The 17,479-nt window shown below is 55.4% G+C and overlaps 1 protein-coding gene across 2 annotated transcripts in view; it reads right to left on the bottom strand.

The window, feature by feature from the left end:
- Positions 1-17,479, bottom strand: part of COL15A1 (collagen type XV alpha 1 chain) — a 104,083-nt gene that overhangs the window by 54,117 nt on the left and 32,487 nt on the right. For both annotated transcript variants that reach the window (XM_075560211.1, XM_075560212.1), the window contains exons 3-5: positions 7,631-8,178; positions 6,469-6,543; positions 4,704-4,787 (exon numbers count right to left, since the gene is read on the bottom strand). In XM_075560211.1, the coding sequence (XP_075416326.1) occupies positions 4,704-4,787; positions 6,469-6,543; positions 7,631-8,178 (707 nt within the window). The remainder of the gene's footprint in view (positions 1-4,703; positions 4,788-6,468; positions 6,544-7,630; positions 8,179-17,479) is intronic.

Genomic DNA, 17,479 nt, shown 5'->3' with positions numbered 1-17,479 from the left:
AGAGCTGAGCTGACCCTCGGCGGTGGGGCAGCAGGGTGCTGCTTCAAGCAGGGCATTGTGGGCTCTCAGGGGTCAGCATGGTTTGTGATAAACCAGGAATGTTGAGTCACTTCCTGAGATCGGCCGAGTCTTGGCTGACTTGGCCGAGTGCTGAGGACCAAGAATGAACGAGTGGGACAGCGTGCATGCCCTCGGACTGTCGGACCGCTGGGAGACGCAGCAGCAGACCCAGGCACAGCTCCCTGGGATGGAAGGTGACCTGGGAGAAAAGCACTGGGAGGGGACTTGGCCACGTGGCCTTCCAGGAGCAAGCTCCGGGCAAGCTCCTGAAGGAGGGTCAGCCATTTTCAGTGAGGGTGCAGGGAAGGACAGGCCAGGCAAGTAGGACGGGATGAGCTGAGGCATGAACTGTCGCATCGCCATGAGCTCCTCCCCACCCCCACCCCACCCCCAGCTCTGTCCACGCAGGACAGAGTGCTTCTCTCCACAAGCAGAAGCAAATCGCCGGGCCTGGGTCCCGAGGCCCAGCTGGGCAGGTCCAAACAGCCAAGCTCTCCTAAAATCGGCCACTCCCGCCGATTGCCCCGGGAAACCGTCAGCTAAGGAGAGGGAGGTGGCTGGCATGTTTGGGAAACTTAGCATTTGGGTGCCATCACCAGAGGGGCCCTCAGCCCTGGCTGTGGGTCAGAGGCACATCAGAGTGCTCCCCTACATCCAGATTCCAGAACCTCCCTCCAGGCCTCCCAACAAAAACTCCCTATAGGGCAGGCTAGGGATTTCTGAGGCTGGGACTTTTTATAGGAGTAGAAAGCCCCGTCATTCTCCTGAGGATCGGCCGGTAGTTCTGAACTCCTGACCTTGCGGTTAGCAGCCCAGTGCGTGACCCACGATGCCACCAGGGTTCCCTTCCCTCCCAGCCTACTGAATGCAAGTGCCCAGGTATGCAGCCCAGGTGAGCATCTTTCCTCAGACTTGACACCTTGCCCCACAGGTGATGGTGGTACTCAGTCAGGACTGAGAGCCAAGGGATGTCCATCCATTAGACACAAGTGGAAACCAGCATCAGCAGAGGCTGGCTGAGCACAGGGCAGGCATGGGGTAGCCTCACTCACTGCCACCAAGTCCGTTCCGACCCGTAGTGACCCCATAGGGCAGGGTAAAACTGGCCCTGCGGGTTTCTGAGGCTGTAACTCTCGACGCGAGTAGAAGGCCCAGTGTTTCTCCTGCAGAGTGGCTCATGGTTTGGAACTGCTGACCTAACAGCTAACAGTCTAACGAATAATCCACTATGCCACCAGGGCTCCTCCAAATGGGGGAGCAGGGATTCCTATTCTAAGTGAGGAGGGGCTATAGAGGGGCAGGCTCAGGCAGTCTGTGACTCAGCCCGCAGGCCGTGGCTGGTGGCTGGAGGGTAGTGGCCTGAAAAAAAAAAGCGTGCAGACGGGGAAGTGAGATTCATTCCAACAGAAAAGCCAGACAGCGGGGAGGGCCAAGTCTGAGACTCGGAGGGAAATCCCCGGTCCCCGAAGGGTGGATGCTGAAGAGAAGCCTGGGGCCCTACCAGGAGACGCTGAGGCGGGAGCCCCTGGCCTGGCTGTGTGTGTGAACAGGGGACAGGCTGGGACGCCCCTGTGCTAGGGGTCCCCCTCCATGTACCAGTGGAGAAAGAGTTCCCTGCAAAGGACACGGAAGGCGGCGGATCGTTTTCCAAAGAGCGAGGCTGGGAGCACGTGGCAGAGATTCTGGTCATCTGAACCAGACAAGAGGGTACAGGGCATGCCGCTCCTCAGAGCCCCAGCCCAGGGGGGATTCTCCTGGGACGGATGGGGGGCTATAGGCACTGAGGTGTCCAGAGTCCCCAACCCATCAACTCACCCACAACCTGTTTCAATCACTTATCCAGGCAATTTGGGGGATTTGTTTTATGGCAGTTCCTCGACCCCCCTCCAACCACCATCTGCCTCTGTGCGTGAAGTGGCCTGGTCCGGAAGGGGGCCGGGTGGAGAGCCATTGAGTCCAGGCTGGAGACGGTACCCTTCGCCTGGACGACTTTGGCAAGGTCACCCCTTTTCCTGAGTATGGGTCTCCAATGTATGTGAAGAGGGTGAGCCCCATCTTGTGCAGGACTAGATGAAGGGACTAGATAGAGTAGCCCCAGGCACATAGTTGGTCCTCTTCCCTTCTCTGTCTCCGTGCCTTCCCATTTCCCGGTCCAGGTCCAAGGCTTCTCCACTCTTCAAAACCACCCCCTCCAGCTAAAAAGCCAAATGCCATCTAGTCAATTCTGACTCACAGTAACCCTATAGGACAGAGTAGAACTGCTCCCTGGGGTCTGGTAGGCTGTGAACCATTATGAGCGGGGAAATCTCATATTTCTTGCATGGAGTTGGCGGTGGTGCTGAGCAATGGACTGAGGATGGTACAAGAGCAGCTGGTGCGGATTCTGCTGTACATATCTTTTTGTTTATTCCAATGTAAAGACACACACACACACACACACACACACACACACACACACACCTTGCAGTGAGCAGCCCAATGAAAACTCCACTACTCTACCAGGGCTCCAAGTGTCTCATGTTCTCTCAAATCCCCCGCCTCCTCTCCTGGCCCTCTCTGGCCTGAGTCTGCCTCCCTCTCAGCCTGTGAACTAGGTCGCTGCAGGAGAGGGTACAGCCTCAGGCTGAGGAAGCCCCACTGCTCTGGGCCCTGCTGCCCTGGACACACCCCTGGATGGTCAACGGCTGATGGGCACAGAGGATTGCACCACTGCCCAGGAACTGGATGTGGTCTGGGGAATAGGCCTCTGGAAGCCCACTCCACCCAGCCCACCCTTGGCCAGTAGCCAGGATCCAAGCCCAAACCCTGGACAAGGCACTAGGAGACCCATGCAGTAGCTCCAGCTAGGGGCTCACGTGGCCCGTTTGTGCCAAGGGTAGTTTGAAAAAGGTGGCTTTCATATCCTTCCAGCTCACAGGCCCCAGGGGCAGTTACCTGAAAGCACAAGGGAACACTGCAGCTTAAAATCAGGAGAAGTGTGTGTCAGGGGTGTATGTTCTTGCCAAACGTATCCAGCCAGTCTGCTGAGTACAGAATCCAGGGAGCCAGAGTATACGGAGAACACAGCATGGGGATCAGAGGCAGACTCCCCAAAACCCAGAGCTATCCCGGTCCCCCAGTTTTGCTTACAGAAAGCCAAGAAGACTTGAAGCACTTAAAGAGCAAGGTCAAAGACTACAGCCTTCCGAATGGAGGAGAGCTCAACGTGAAGAAAAGAAACGTCCCCCCAACAGACCGCATCAAGATAGAGGGAGAGAAGACTGACATTGCCACGGAGCTCGCTTGATGTAGACACACCAGCAGCCACCATGCAAGCAGCCATCGAGAAGTCAAACGGCGGAGTGCATCAGGCAAACCTGCTGCGGAAGGCCTCTCTGTTGGAAGGCCACGCTGTGACCAGGAGGACTCATGGCACCTGGCCCAAGCACAGTATTTCTAGTTGCCTCACAGGCCTGCAGAAGATGGACAGGAAGGAAGCAAGGCTGGAGCTCAGCTGACGCCTTTGAACCGCAGTGTTGGTGAGGAATACTGACAGGACCCTGGCCTCCGAGAAGAGCAAACGGATCTGTCTTGACCGCTCCTTGGAGGCAAGGCCAGGGAGACCCGGGGCAGCTCAGATCCTCTGGCCATGTGATCAGGAGGGATCAATCTCTGGGAAACGACATCATGCTTGGAAAGCGGGAAGCCCCTTGGATCGACACGGGAATTGTAGCATTGGGCTCAAGCAAAGCAGTGATTACGTGGATGGGCAGGACCCAGAAGTGTTTCCAGCGGCAACTCAATGACACCTGCCGACATCCACGGAGCTCTCTGGGCCGACTGCTCTACCTGGAGCCCGGTTGTCACAGGCTGATCGTTTATTCGCCGGTGTCTGGTTTCCATCTTTTGCCTTGCTTGGGTCCAAAGTAAGCGAGACAGACCTTCTTCGAGGTGATTGGTGGGGCATCTTCTGTCTTGGGCTTGCTGGTCAGTGTCCACGGCCTGACTCAGTGGTCCTGGACCACTTTCTTGTCTCAGCTATCCCCCTCCCCCCACCACATTCCCAGGAGGGAAGAGGCCTGCACCTTGATGCAGGGGTAGGGGGGGCTACCTTTCCCGTGGCCCACAGTGAACCTCCCAGGGAAGTCTTGCACCTCACAGTTGAACCCCAAACACCGGCCACTGTCAGGGCCATTGCCCTCATGCCGGGTACTGGAGAGACCTGCGTTGGTACGCCTCCTCTAACCATGCAGCAACCCAGTGGGGCAGGGTCACGGCAGCTGTCACCGTAGAAAAGAGGAATTGAGAGGAAGAGAGGCTAAGTGACCAAGGTCACAGGGCTGGAGAGTGACCCCAGTGGAGCAGGGTTACTGAGTCATCATCTGAAAAAAAGAGGAATTGAGACGAAGAGAGGTTGAGTGACCCAAGGTCACAGGGCTGGGGAGTGGCAGAGTGTCTGTCTCTGGGCAGGGAGATGCTGAGATAACTGGGCTTCCACTTCCTCTGGGGTATTTACAAAGCTCCCCTTCGGCTAGAGCTCTCTGGAACCTTCCTCCTGGGAAGCCAGAGGTGCAGGTCGTAGGTCAGAGGTTCTAGGGCTCCCCCAGCGGCCCTCAAGCCCCCTGAAGGTGGACTAAGCGTGTGTGGTGGGCCCCAGGACTCACCGGGACTTGCGTGTACATGACGGCCTCCTGGATCTCAGCAACTCCGTCCGTCTCTGGAAGCCCGCCGCTCGTCTCTCCAGAGGCCTGTGTGGGACACATCACCCACATCAGGCAGAGGAGCGGTACCTTACAGGAGAGCCAGAGGTGGAAGGACCCAGCGCGCGCGTGTGTGTGACAGTATATATGTGCGTGGAGGGTGAGTGAGTGTGTGTGTGTGAGAGACAGAGCGAGAGTGCGTGTGTTGTGCATACACCCGCACAGTGTAGCTATTCTTCCTGTCTCCTTCCGCACTTCACTGCCCAAACACGATCACGTTTCCGTCTTTCCAACCCATCTGCTTGCATTCCCCCACGTCCCCTTCATTCTCTGACCAAAGGCACTGCCAACCTCCGCGGGGTCTGCCATCGGAATGCTACGTTGGGAACCACCCCACCCTAAGCACCCCTTCATGTGGCTGCCTGGCCTTCATCATCATCCCCCACGCCCCCCACCCCCCACCCCGCGGCAGCCATGGAGTCAATCTCCCCGCAGCCACCCCAGGCAGTATGAAGCCCGACAGCTTTGGGGCGTGGAGTGGCTGGGAGGTTAGAGCCACCAACCTTGCGACCCGCATGACCAGGCAGTGCCACCGGGCACCTTAATCTTCATAATTAGCCTTCGACAAATGGCTTCCAATGAGGCCGAGGGCCATCACTGGGTAACCAACGCTCGTGGCTTCTGCGTTTTCATCACCCAGGGTGCCACAGAGGTGATGGACCGAGCACACCTAAGGCTTCCCGCTTGCCGGGATCGCCAGCTCTAGGAGCATGATCATCCTGAGAGCCGGGTCCAACCGGGGCTCTTCCCCGCGGGCACGGCAGCGGGGGCTGTGAGTGATTGAAGCCAGCGCACACTCTAGTTTGGGTGGACACAGCTGCCCCAGAGATGCGGCCCCTCTGCTCGGCCGCTGACGTCTGTGCATCCCGCTGCCCCTTCTGCCTGGGAGGCCCTGTGGCCTCTTCCTCTGGTGACCTCCTGCTCGCCACTGGCCGGGAGTCAGCTCCTCCTTGACCTCTGTCTAGGCCTTCCTCTTTCCCCTCGCTGCCCTTCACCTCCTGGGTGCTTCAGCCACCCTGGGCGCCCTCGCTCTGTTTGGGGGTAGAGGTGTGTGGGAAGCCTGAGGCCGGGACACCACCCAGATGTTCTCTGTGTCTGCAGCTCCGGCCTGAGGCCATCACCTGGCAGGGGCTTAGTAAAATCTTGGGAGAAGGGAGGGAGAGAGGGAACAAGGGAGGGAGGGAGGGAGGAAGAGAACGGAAGGGATGGGAGAGGGAGGGGAGGGACGAGAAGGGAAGGGGAGGGAGAACTGAGCCATTTTCTTTTGCCCACCCTCCCATCCACAACTCAGGAACGAGTCTACTTGCCAAGCACACCAGCTAAATTTAGGTGTGCTTTTATAAGAATTCACACCCAGAATGCCTTAGACTTCAGCATCCTGACACCCTTGTCTGGCAGGAAGGCTGGAAACCAGGCCACTGCCTGCCATGGCCACGGAAGAACGTGACAGGGTATAGAGCAAGCAGAATGCCCAGCACCCAAGACGTGGCTGGAGCTCTTTAAAAAGTAAAATGATCCCAAAGCCCAAAATAGGACTCGAGGCCACGGTCGCCAAGACAAGAGATTTCAGATATGCCATGGACGTTGGCGATGAGGAACTGCCCAGGCATTGGGTGGGGCCGTTGCCAGGTGCAAGGCCCGCTGTGGGAGGTGGGGTGGGTGGACTCACCGAGGACTCTTCAGCCTCACACAGCTCCTCGGGGGTCCTGGGGTCAGGGTGGATGGTGAGTTGCTGGAGGGAGCCCTGTGGAAGAGCAGAGGGGTCAGAGCCACGGCTGACACATCCGCACCCCACAATCACGTTGGTGTTTGTGGCAGGGCCGGGTGCGTGAAGGAACCTGTGTGAGGTCTGCTGCCTGCAACCGGGATGCAGTGACCCAGTCACCCCGCGCCCACCACCCTGCTGATCTTATGTCTCTAGCATAAACCACACGGGCGTCGCCGGCAGGGTCCTTGGAGCGGACTGTGCTCCAAGTCTGAACTAACCAGGGACCCCCAAAACCACGCCAGTCACCGCAGAGTTGATGCCAACTCAGGGAGACTGCGTGTGTTCCGAAGGGGACTGTGCTCCCCAAAGTTTTCAGTGGCTACCCCCCCCCACCAGCAGAGAATTGCCTTTCTGTACCACCCAGAGACTCCCCTTCCTTAAAATATGCCCAGCACTTTAACCCGGGGCGCTGGTGTATGCTCCCCACTTTCCAGAGGAAGGCTGTCCGTCGATAACTGTGAGGTCAGTAAGTCCTACAGGTAGGGGCGAGCGGGTGGGTGTCCCTAGCTGTTAAGACCTCAGCCTAGCGTGCATCTCGCCATCCCACGCAAGCCTCGCCGAGGACATCAGAAACCGATCCTAATAACTTAACTCCGACCCCGGGCACCGCACGCATGCTGACTCAGCAGCCCTGCAGGGCAGAGTCCAGCTGCCCCGCAGTTTCCACAGCTGCGCTCTTTCTGGAAGCAGACGGGCGTGTCTTCCTCTCGTGGAATAGCTGCTGGGTCTGAGGCAGCTTAGCTGCCAACCTGTTAGCCATAGTGGCACCCCAAACCCCAACTGCTCACTGCCATCAAGCGGACTTTGCCTCGTAGTGACCCTCCGGGACAGAGCAGAACTGCCCCTGGGGGTTTCCAAGGCCGTTCATCTTTATGGGGATAGAAAACCTCATCTTTCGCCCACTGAGCAGCTGGGGGTTTCAAACTCTTGGCCTTGGCTGGAAGCAGCTCAAGGCACAACCCACTACACCACCAGGGTCCCACGGCTGTTGGCTTGTCTTTCCTGCGTGGCAAATGTGTGCCCAGGAGCCCCCTGGTTGCCGGGAGCGGGATTGAACACTCACAACAAATCTCTCCAGGCCGGTGGCCCCTGCGTTGCCCACAAAGATCCCCGCGCTGGGTTCGATCTTCAGGGCCCGGGTGGACCGGCGGAAGGAGACTTGGCTGTGCTCCTCACAGTCCACCATCAGGACCACCTCCTCGCCCTGCACGACCACAGCGAAGCGGTTCCACCGGTGGGCCATGACGGGCACTGGGAAGACGGCGGCCTCGTGGGACACGAGGGAGCCCGGCTCTGTGTAGTAGAGGATGACCCGCTGCCAGCCGTCCTCCACAGCCGAGAGCCGCAGGCCCAGGTAGATGACCTTCTGCAGGGCGTCGGTGATGGCAAAGAGCACTCCACCGCGGACACTGGTGGGCTTGACCGTAACGCTGATGGCAAAGTCCCTGAAGAAGATGGGTGGGATGAGCGTGCGTGCAGGGCGGCCGATGTTGGTGCCGGGCCCGAAGCTGTAGGCCGGGAAGCCGCCAAAGCCGGTGACAAAGGACACGGAGGCGGGCAGCGGGACCCCGATGAGCTCTGTGAGGTCCAGGTGGCCGTGGGTCGCCGGGTCTGCAGGGAGAGGAGAGAGGCCACACCGTGATCTACAGAGAGTAGAAGGGCACAGCGAGGAAGAGACCCACACATTCTTGGGTTTTGCTTTTTAGTAGTTCTCTTGCTACAGGAGTCACACAGCATACGATTCTGTAGTGAAATGGCTTCAAAAAGGCATTGTAAATACATCACAATCAGTGCTGGTGTCCCCCTCCTGCACTCACTGTCTGCTCCCCAGATGCCCTCCCGCTCCAGCCCCACTGCACATCCCCGATGAACGCTTGCGTGGGTTATTGTCTCCATACATCAGCTCCCCCTGTGCTTCACAGACCGGAAACCTCACAGAAACAATAAGAACACAAACAAAACAACAAGAAGAAAATAACATAAAGATAAGAAATCCAAATAAACTGTAAGAAAGAAAAGACCGCCATCAATATTCGAAAGGCCAGAGAAGAGCCCCCTGTCACGGAACAGGCGAGAAATGCTTGAACCAGAACAAATTCCCGTTGGGACAAGACGGAGGTCAACTGATTGCGCGCCATCCCAGGGTCACGTGCCTGGCCGAGCCGCCGCGATCCAGTTGACAATCATCTCTCACGGAGCATAAGCTGGCGCTTTCTAAGTAAGAAATGCATTTGCTTCTCAACACACCGTGCACGTATGAGGGGCCTTCAGAAAGTTCATGGAGCCATGGAATGAAGCCCCTGCTGATAGCTGCTGCGGAACAAAGGGCTACCCGCTCCTCGGCCATCCCCACCGCGGCGGGAGGGAGGGTGTGGACTGCACAGGTGGGGTCCCCAGGGCTTTCGCTGGCTGGCTCTTTGACACAGCCCCCCGGTCTATTTCCAGTTCGCAGCAACAGGAAGGCATCAGTGGCTGACGGGTGGTGAGTGGCTGGATGGGTGCATGGTGAGGTGCCTGGGCCAGGAATCCGCAGGGAACCCCCAGCACCTCACTGGAATATGTAAATAGAGGCACACACACCTGCAACACTGACACGGCTGCCTCCCTTACGATGCCTGTGGTCGCCGGATGAGTATATGTCGAGTGGGATTTGTAGGAAAGTGCGGGGTCAATCAGGCCACAGTTTGGTGACCCCTCCTTGGGGGTGTGGCCTTCTTGTATGGAGAAACTGGGAACTTGTCTCTCTCCCTGTGCCTTCACCTTCCTGCTTGCTGCGTTTGTCTCCAGGAGCAGCCTGTGTGGGTCACCCCACCCTGAGGGCACCCTGTGCCGCCATTCCACTGACCATGGATCTACGTGACTCTGCACCCACTGGCCGGTGATCTTTCCCCATCCCGCTGCATGCCTCTGTGTCATCAGCCTGCGGGGCACGTCCCGGCTAGCATCGGACCCACGGACTTGAGTGGGCCTGGGCTGGGATGCCGTCTTGGTGTGGACTCACTTCTTGATGTGCAGTTCTTTCTAGTACATAGCTGGGTGTTGCTGGCTTGGTTTCCCTGGGCAACTCAGCCCAACGCAGTGCCTCCCTGTCGCCCTCGTCAGGCACCAATATCGTTTCTTTCCTCTTCAGTGATTACTTTTGCTTCTGTTTTATTCAGCATCACGCTGGCTCAGGGACATCATAGCCAAGCTCTGAGAGAACACAGGGGCTTGGGGGGCAGAACTCAACTTCAAAACAGCTCTGACTTCCTGGTCCACGGGAGACTAGAGGACCAGCGCCCGAGGCAGTAGCCCCGGTACTTGTGGGACCTTGCGCCTACACCCACCCACCCGAGGTTGCCTTTCTCAGAAACAACAACACAATAAAGGGTGTCACCCATGATGAGACCCAAAGGTCAACACTGATTCTACAGCAAAGATGAGGAGATGTGTGTGTGTGTGTGTGGGGGGGGCGGGGGCAGCACAGGAACGGAACAACCAGAAGGGACTTAGGAGAACGCTGACTCACTATCCCAGCGTCACTGAACATCTCACGTAGAAATGATCACTTGGGAACCTACCTTGCTGCGTAAACTCTCACAGAAGAGACAATTTTAAAATGTATACACCTGTATTTAAAGCATAGCCATTCTTCCTACCATAAATAAAATAATTACTACGCAGGGGGGAGAGAGAGCGTGCTGTAAATAAACCAAAAGACATGGTTGGCAGCCACGTTGAGTGGACCCCACGGGGCAGAGTGGACCAGCTCCACCCACAGGGTCTCTCGGGCGGTGGTCTCGTGGGAGATGCGTCCCACAGAGGAGCAGTGGGCTCAATGGCCGGCCGTATGATGGTTGTTAGCTGAGTGCCTTCACCGCTGGGCACCAGGCTTTCCAGGACACACAAGGGCAGAGGTTCTCCACCTTCCTAAGGCCACGGCCCTTTCATACAGTTCCTCATGCTGTGGTGACCGCCCCCAACCATAAAATCATTTTCGTTGCTACTTCATCACTGTCATTTTGCTACTGTTATGAATTGGGCAACCCCTGTGAAAGGGTCCTTCGACCCCTGGGGGGGGGGGTCGCGACCCACCGGTTGAGAACCGCTGCTTGTGGGTCATGATCTGCACTTCGGGAAATGTGCAAAGCCATGCAATGGGTTAAACACAGGGCCACGGCCAGAAAGTTCCGTGGTTTGCTCCCCAGGGGAAAGATGAGGCTGTCTGTTCCCATAGGAGGACCCCCTCAGAGACCCCCTCGGGCACGGTCCTCCTCTGTCCTGTAGGGTCACACTGTCTAGTGATCGACAGCGGCGGTTTGGTTTGGGATGGCTGGTATCCTACAATAGACCCACCACCCAGCTTTCTGTCAGTGGGCTCCCTGGTGGCACAGTGGGGTTAACACTGGAGTGCTAACCACAAGATCAGCAGTTGGAGGCCACCAGCTGTCCCATGGGACAAAGATGAGGCTTTCTGTTCCTAGAAGGATTGCAGCCTCTGAATCCCCCAGGGCAGTTTTACTCTGTCCTGAAGGTGGACGACGTGAGTTGGAAGAGCCGTGGGTGTGTATTTAGTTTCTGTCTACAGAACAGTGTAGGTTGATGTATTACATTCTGTTTCATTCTGTTCTGAGCGTGGTCTGCTGCCTGCGTGCCTCAGGGCGGGGATGGGTGTAGGAATGTAGTCTCAGGGCCTCGGAGGATTGGAACAGACAGGGTCACCCCTGAGATAGTCGCTGCCCTGTCGTCATCCTCATCAACATTCCCCGAGCGATCTCTCTGCACCTGGCGACGCACTGAGCTGGTCACAGACATTCGCTCATTCACACTTCACGCACCCCGTGAGGTTACACCAGAAAGCAAACTCACCGCCATCGAGTCGATTCCGACTCACAGCGACCGACAGGGCTGGGTGAGGCTCGGCACTGTGACCCCCACTTGACTTTAGAGTAAACCAAGCCCTTTAGAAGTGAGGCTCTTTGTACAAGGGAAGACTGATCCAGGGTTCAATCCCAGGCACGTGACCCAGTCCTGGACTCTTAACCATGCACACCTTAAGTGAGTGGGGAACGAGGGGCCTCCTCATCGGGTGTGTTGTGGGTGTCATGGAGTTGACTCTGACTCATGGTGACGCCGTGTGACGGCGTGGAGCTGCCCCATAGGTTTCTAGGCTGTCCTTGTTGTAAGAGCAGATCTGGGTGGGTTTGGGCTCAGCCATTCCACCACCTGGGCTCCCTTGGTGGCTGGGGGAGAACTCGGGCTCAGAGCCTTGGTCCCTTCAACCATGGTCCCTGGGAGAAGACAGCAGAGTGATGTGCAGGGGCACCCCACCCCCTTACCCATCCACTGACACATTACTTACAGTGGTCTAGGTGGCAGTAGGCCCCAGGAGGGAAGTGGCCAAGGTCACTGCAGCCAGGACCATGGACAAGCAAGGCTTTGGAGCAGTGTAAGTGGTGCTTGGTACACAGCAGACAGGTGGCCTGGGCTGAGTGGGGCTCAAAATCCAGCAGTGTCCTCCCCAGGAGCAGGACCAGGCGGGAGCAGACTCACCTGGCAACTGCCTGGGCTACTGCTGAAGCCACAGACCCTGGGGAAGTGCCGTGACAATACGGAAGCCCTTGACAGGCTGGTCTCCAGAGAAGACCCAGGCTACCCTACAACTCCTCCGAAGAAAGTCCCACCGGATGATGAGACCTGATTTCTCTTGTACCCGTCTCCTTCGACACAGGTGTCAGCTGTGTGACCTGCAGCCCCGTGGATCGGAGGAAGAGGACGGGTCCAGGGAGTGATTCAGCAGACCATCTATGTGAACCCTGGCCAACAATGGCAGCAATGCAGCAAACATATTTTTTGCAACGCTTTGCTTTTCTGATATCATTCAGCAGTGATTCTGACTTCTCCTGTGCTGACGAGGAAATCAGTCGATTTGGGTGCCCGGGTGCTCTGTCCCTGGGCCCCGGCAAAGATTTTACTTAGTCCCCACCGCAGCCCTGAGCATGACCTGCGGTGTCCCAAGAGCAGAGGCTTAGGAAGATGAATGACTGGCCGTGCTTACAGGGCTAGTATGGGGCAGTGTGCTGCCAGCCCTGGCCTGTCTGACCCTGGCCGGGTCACTGCCACAGCCTCCTAAAGATGGGTCCTCTCTCCCCACAGTTCTGGGTGGGGCTCAACCCAGTTTCCAGACCAATGACCCTCTGTGATGAGGACCAGGGCGTGTGATTGGAAAGGCCCCCAGGGAGCGCTCCAGATGAATTGATGCACTGTTTCTGAACTGGGGTGGTGGGGGCGACTCTTTGTACCTCCCAGCATGCTCTGAGACGCTCACTGTAAATGTCCACACACACACGCCCACTAGCATGCATTTTAACATTAATGGAGATGCATGCCCACACCCACACATGTACACGTGCCCACATGCACACATGTGTGCACACCCTCACGCACAGTGCACATATATGACATGCCTGCACTCACACACACTGACATGCGTGCACACAAGTACACATGCGTATACATGCACATGCAAATGCCTACACCCATGCACTCACACATGCATACTAGTGGCCAACTGTAGACAATCTTCCTGTGGGGGCTGCAGGATGGGGATCAGGAGTTGGGGTCTCTCTCCCACCCCTCTGGGAACGTGTTGGCCACCTGTGCGAAGCTGAGTTCCTGGATGCTCTGGGGCTTCAACACCAGCCTTGTTGCTGCTGCAGGGCTTTTGCCTGGGGCTCCCCACTGGACCAGGACTGAAAACAAGATGCTAAGACCCCATCCGTTGAGAAGGAGGAGGAGAAAATTAAAAGAAAGGCACACAGATCTGTACACTCATCTACAACAACATTGGGCATCAGGTTTCCGAGAAATGCCCAGCGGTTTATAGCAGATTCACTCTGGAGCCACGGACAATAGCAGCAATAAGATCAGAGCGGTTGATCTGCCCAGAAACAGCAGGAAGGGCCAAAGGAAGGAGGGCTGACGTAGCACCTGGGGACCTGCAGACAGACGGAACGACTGACGAGGAGAACACGTGCTGCACGCATACTTCAATCAGGTGCTAAAGGCCCATAAAGGATGGAGGCTGGGAAGAATGCTCATGACAACGTCAGGGACTCGAGAGAAGACTTCATATTCTGACACTGGCTCCCACGTTTTCCCCCAAACAGTCCAAGGCAACGTGTAGTGGATGGATTGCCCCACAAGATGAAACAGTGTAAGAATGGCCAGGTGTCAAATTAAGTTGGAAAACCTCTAAACGAGAACTTCAAGGAAGAAGGTAGCAAAAAGAACAATTCACCACAAGTGGTGCTTTTGGTATACGGGTGGAAACCAAGCTGAAATCTAAAACTCTTAATCTTACATCTAAAAGAAACAAGACACATAGCTGGGAAAAGTTACGTAAAGGTTATAGCACATCAGGGATTTTCCTAGAGCCCCTTCTCAAGTTCTGGTTCGTCTGGAATGTGAGGGCAAGGCCACGTCACGTTTCTAAAGCCCTTGGGGAATGACTGCCAGTCGGAGAAGGAGCAATACCGGAAGCCACTCAGGGAATCTCTGCCCTTCATATGATGATGCTGATGAGGCGGGAGTACTTCTCAAAAGAAACAAGGCTAAATTGAGGCCAAATGACTGTACTGTTAACCTTGACCCTGTAGCCACACACGTTGATGGTGTGCAATGGGTTGAGAACAATAAAGGTATTCTTAGATTTGGGGGGGGGGCCACTCACCAGTCCCCCCCACCACTGTTACATTGCTGTGGTAGCATTGGGTACGCTCACTACTCAAGGCGGTGCTAAGCTTCATTTCTCAGGTCGGAAACTCATCTCGCAAGACACAGGGATGGCTTCCATGGACGGATATTAGGGGACATTCCTTTCATCAGTGTAATGAGGGTGCAGGGCGCTCTGCTGGTGGGTTGGGCCTTGGGCTGCTACTTGCAAGGTTAGCAGTACAAGCCCACCGGCCACTCTGAGGGAGGAAGTGGAGGCTCTGCTCCCGTCAAGATCGACAGTCTCAGAAGCTCTCCATGGGGTGACATCAGTTGGAATTGACGCATTGGCAGTGGTCGTTTAAAGATTATGATTTCTTGAAACGTTTTTGTAATAAGCTTTATCACTGTGCATGGATTGGACCTGTATTTGTAATAACTTGTCTATCTTGTGTCAGACTATGGCGCAGCTTAGCCTGGAGCACACCTGGCGGTATTAACTCTTCTCTTGTGCTTCTGCATTTTTGGCAGTTCCTGAATCCGTGCTTGTCATGATGATGGGATGATTATAAATTAGTGAGATATTGCCTGCACTATCATAAAGTTTATTTTAGTGTGTATTTCAGAGTAGCAAGCTGAGCGTGTCCTACTGAAAAAGCATCTTCAACCTTCATTTCAATATTTATAGAGTCTGTCAGGAATTTTTTCATCACAACACTATTTTTTACGTGGCTGTGTGCTGCCATGAATTCTAGTGTGTTTTTAAAAAAATAGAGCTGAATATAATGTCTTACATGAAGTTTTTCTTTGTATTGAAACGTTTGGAGACACTGATTAAGACTGAACACCATTACCACTTTCAGGCAATTTCAAGTGGAGCCACGGGTTAGGTGTGTGGCTGGCGGCCGGAAGGGTTGGTGGTAACCCATCAGCGGTGCCCCTTTCCAGAGTTACAGGCTGGGAAACCCAATGGACTAGTTCCCTCTGTCCTATAGGGCCACGATGAGACAGCGGTGGGTATCCAAAAGAAGCCTTCTGTGTCAACGATTTCACATTTCCATGAACAAACTACCCCGTGTCAACAAAGAGCCGATCGGATGCTCTTGCTGTTTTGCTTGTAAGCAAAGCCATCTGTGGTCAGGCCACCACGGTCAGGGTCAGGCTGTGGGCCCTGGTCCTTTTGTGGTCAGGACTCAGCTACATTCCTGGCACAGTCCCCCGAGGGCCCTTGCTGGGCAGGTCCTCACACCTCAGCCCTATGAATGCCCTCCACTCGTCCCCCACCCCTTCCCGGCACAGTCACCTGTGGCACCCCATCAACACCCCAAAAGACCACGCTCACTGGCATCGAGTCCATTCTGACTCAAAGTGAGCCTACAGGACAGAAGAATCACCCCACGGGCTTGTAAGACTGACAACCTTAGAGAAGCAGACTGGTGGGTTTGAACTGCCGCCCTTTGGACGAGCAGCCAAACACTTAACAACATCTCCTCTGTGATCTCTACATTCACCTGCTGTAGGCCCTGTCCCCCAGAGACTGGACTAGGACAGCACCAGTCCATCACCATGTTCCCGTTGTCAGCCCGGTGCTGAATGAACAAGGGAATGAACCAATGAATGAACGGACAAAGCCCAACCTCCTGACTTGACGGATGCCGACGCCGAGGCTTGAGACAAAGTGTCCGCTGGCCAAACGCAAGCCGGCTCCTCAATCCCGAGCCTTTGCTCGACAGCTTGCACTTTGCTTGAAAGGACTCAACCCCAGTGAGGATTCACGAATAGATTTGGTTAACTTACAGCAAGACAGAAGCTCCTGCAGTTCTGCACGGCATACAAACAAACCCACAACCACCAATGCCGGGACCAGGGGGTTCTTCACTGTCTACACCACAGGCCCATGAAGAGGTTCCCTGATCCTTGAACTCATTCAGTGGGGTGAGCCAGTGGTTCTCCACCTTCCTAAGGCCGCGGCCCTTTCTTACAGCTTCTCATGTGGTGGGGACTCCCCCTCCCCCCCCACCAACCATAAAATAATTTTGTTTCCACTTCATCACTGTCATTTTGCTACTGTTACGAATCGGGCGACCCCTGCGAAAGGGTCCTTTGACCCTTGAGAGAAATGCAAACCAGGGACCCCAAAGAGATACCATTTTCCTTATCAGACTGGCAAAGAGGAGCAGGCTGGGTAATCAGCTGCGTTGGCAAGGGCCTGGGGAAACGTTCTCGCTAGCACTGCTGGTGGGCGCGCAGATTGGTACAGCACCCGTGGGAGGCAACTTGATGATATTTAACAGGATGACAAAAGCGTATGTACTCTTTGACCTAGAAGGAATTATACCTCCGGTGATGCCTTTTACAGATTCAATCGCATGTGTGAGATCTCAAGTAGGCACAAGAATATTCACGGTGGCATCATTTGATATTCACCTACACGTCCATCTCTGTTGTGTTAGGTGCCTCAAGTCAGTTCTGACCGATAGTGACCCCATGCCGCACAGCAGAAAGAAGCATTTCCGGTCCTGCGCCATCCTCCCACTTGCTCCCAGGCCAGGGCCCACTGTGGAAGCCATGGAGTCAATCCGTCTCCTTGAAGGCCTTCCTCTTTTCCACAGCCCTCCCCTCCACCAGGCATGACGTCCTTCTCCCGGGACTGGTCTCTTCTGACAACATGTCCGAAGCATGTAAGAGGAAACCTTGCCATACGGGCCTGTGCCTCTAAGAAGCTCTCTGGCCTTACTCCTTCCAAGACAGATGGGTCCATCTTTGGAAATGCTTAAAAGAATAATGCGGTGGCATCGCTGCACAATGAACTGCAATGCAGCCTTTAAAATGATGCCATTCCAGGTACCAATATGAAGCAATCAACAAGCTGCACTAAAAAGAGGAGAAATTACAATTTAAAAGTGCAAAGCAGAATTGCTCTCAGTTGGAAATATATAACCTACACCCAACCCACTACCACCTAGTTGAGTACTAATTTCTTGTATATCTTTCTAGATGTACTCTAATGTATGTGTATGCACACATGTGTTAGTATGTGTCTATGGAACCTATGTGTGGGGATACACGCACTCTCTCAGCAGCTGCCTCCAGGAGGCTGGGGGCTGGGGCAGACGGATGGAGGAGGAGAGGGTTACTGGCCTGGATGCCCTTCAGTGCACATTGAATTTTGTACCAGGTTTCAGGTATTCGAAATGGAAAACATTTACATATTTTGTAA

The sequence above is a fragment of the Tenrec ecaudatus genome, chromosome 10, assembly GCF_050624435.1.
Source record: "Tenrec ecaudatus isolate mTenEca1 chromosome 10, mTenEca1.hap1, whole genome shotgun sequence".
Lineage (NCBI taxonomy): Eukaryota > Metazoa > Chordata > Mammalia > Afrosoricida > Tenrecidae > Tenrec > Tenrec ecaudatus.
The sequence above is the reverse complement of the archived record's forward strand: the minus strand, read 5'-3'. Positions and strand labels throughout refer to the sequence as shown.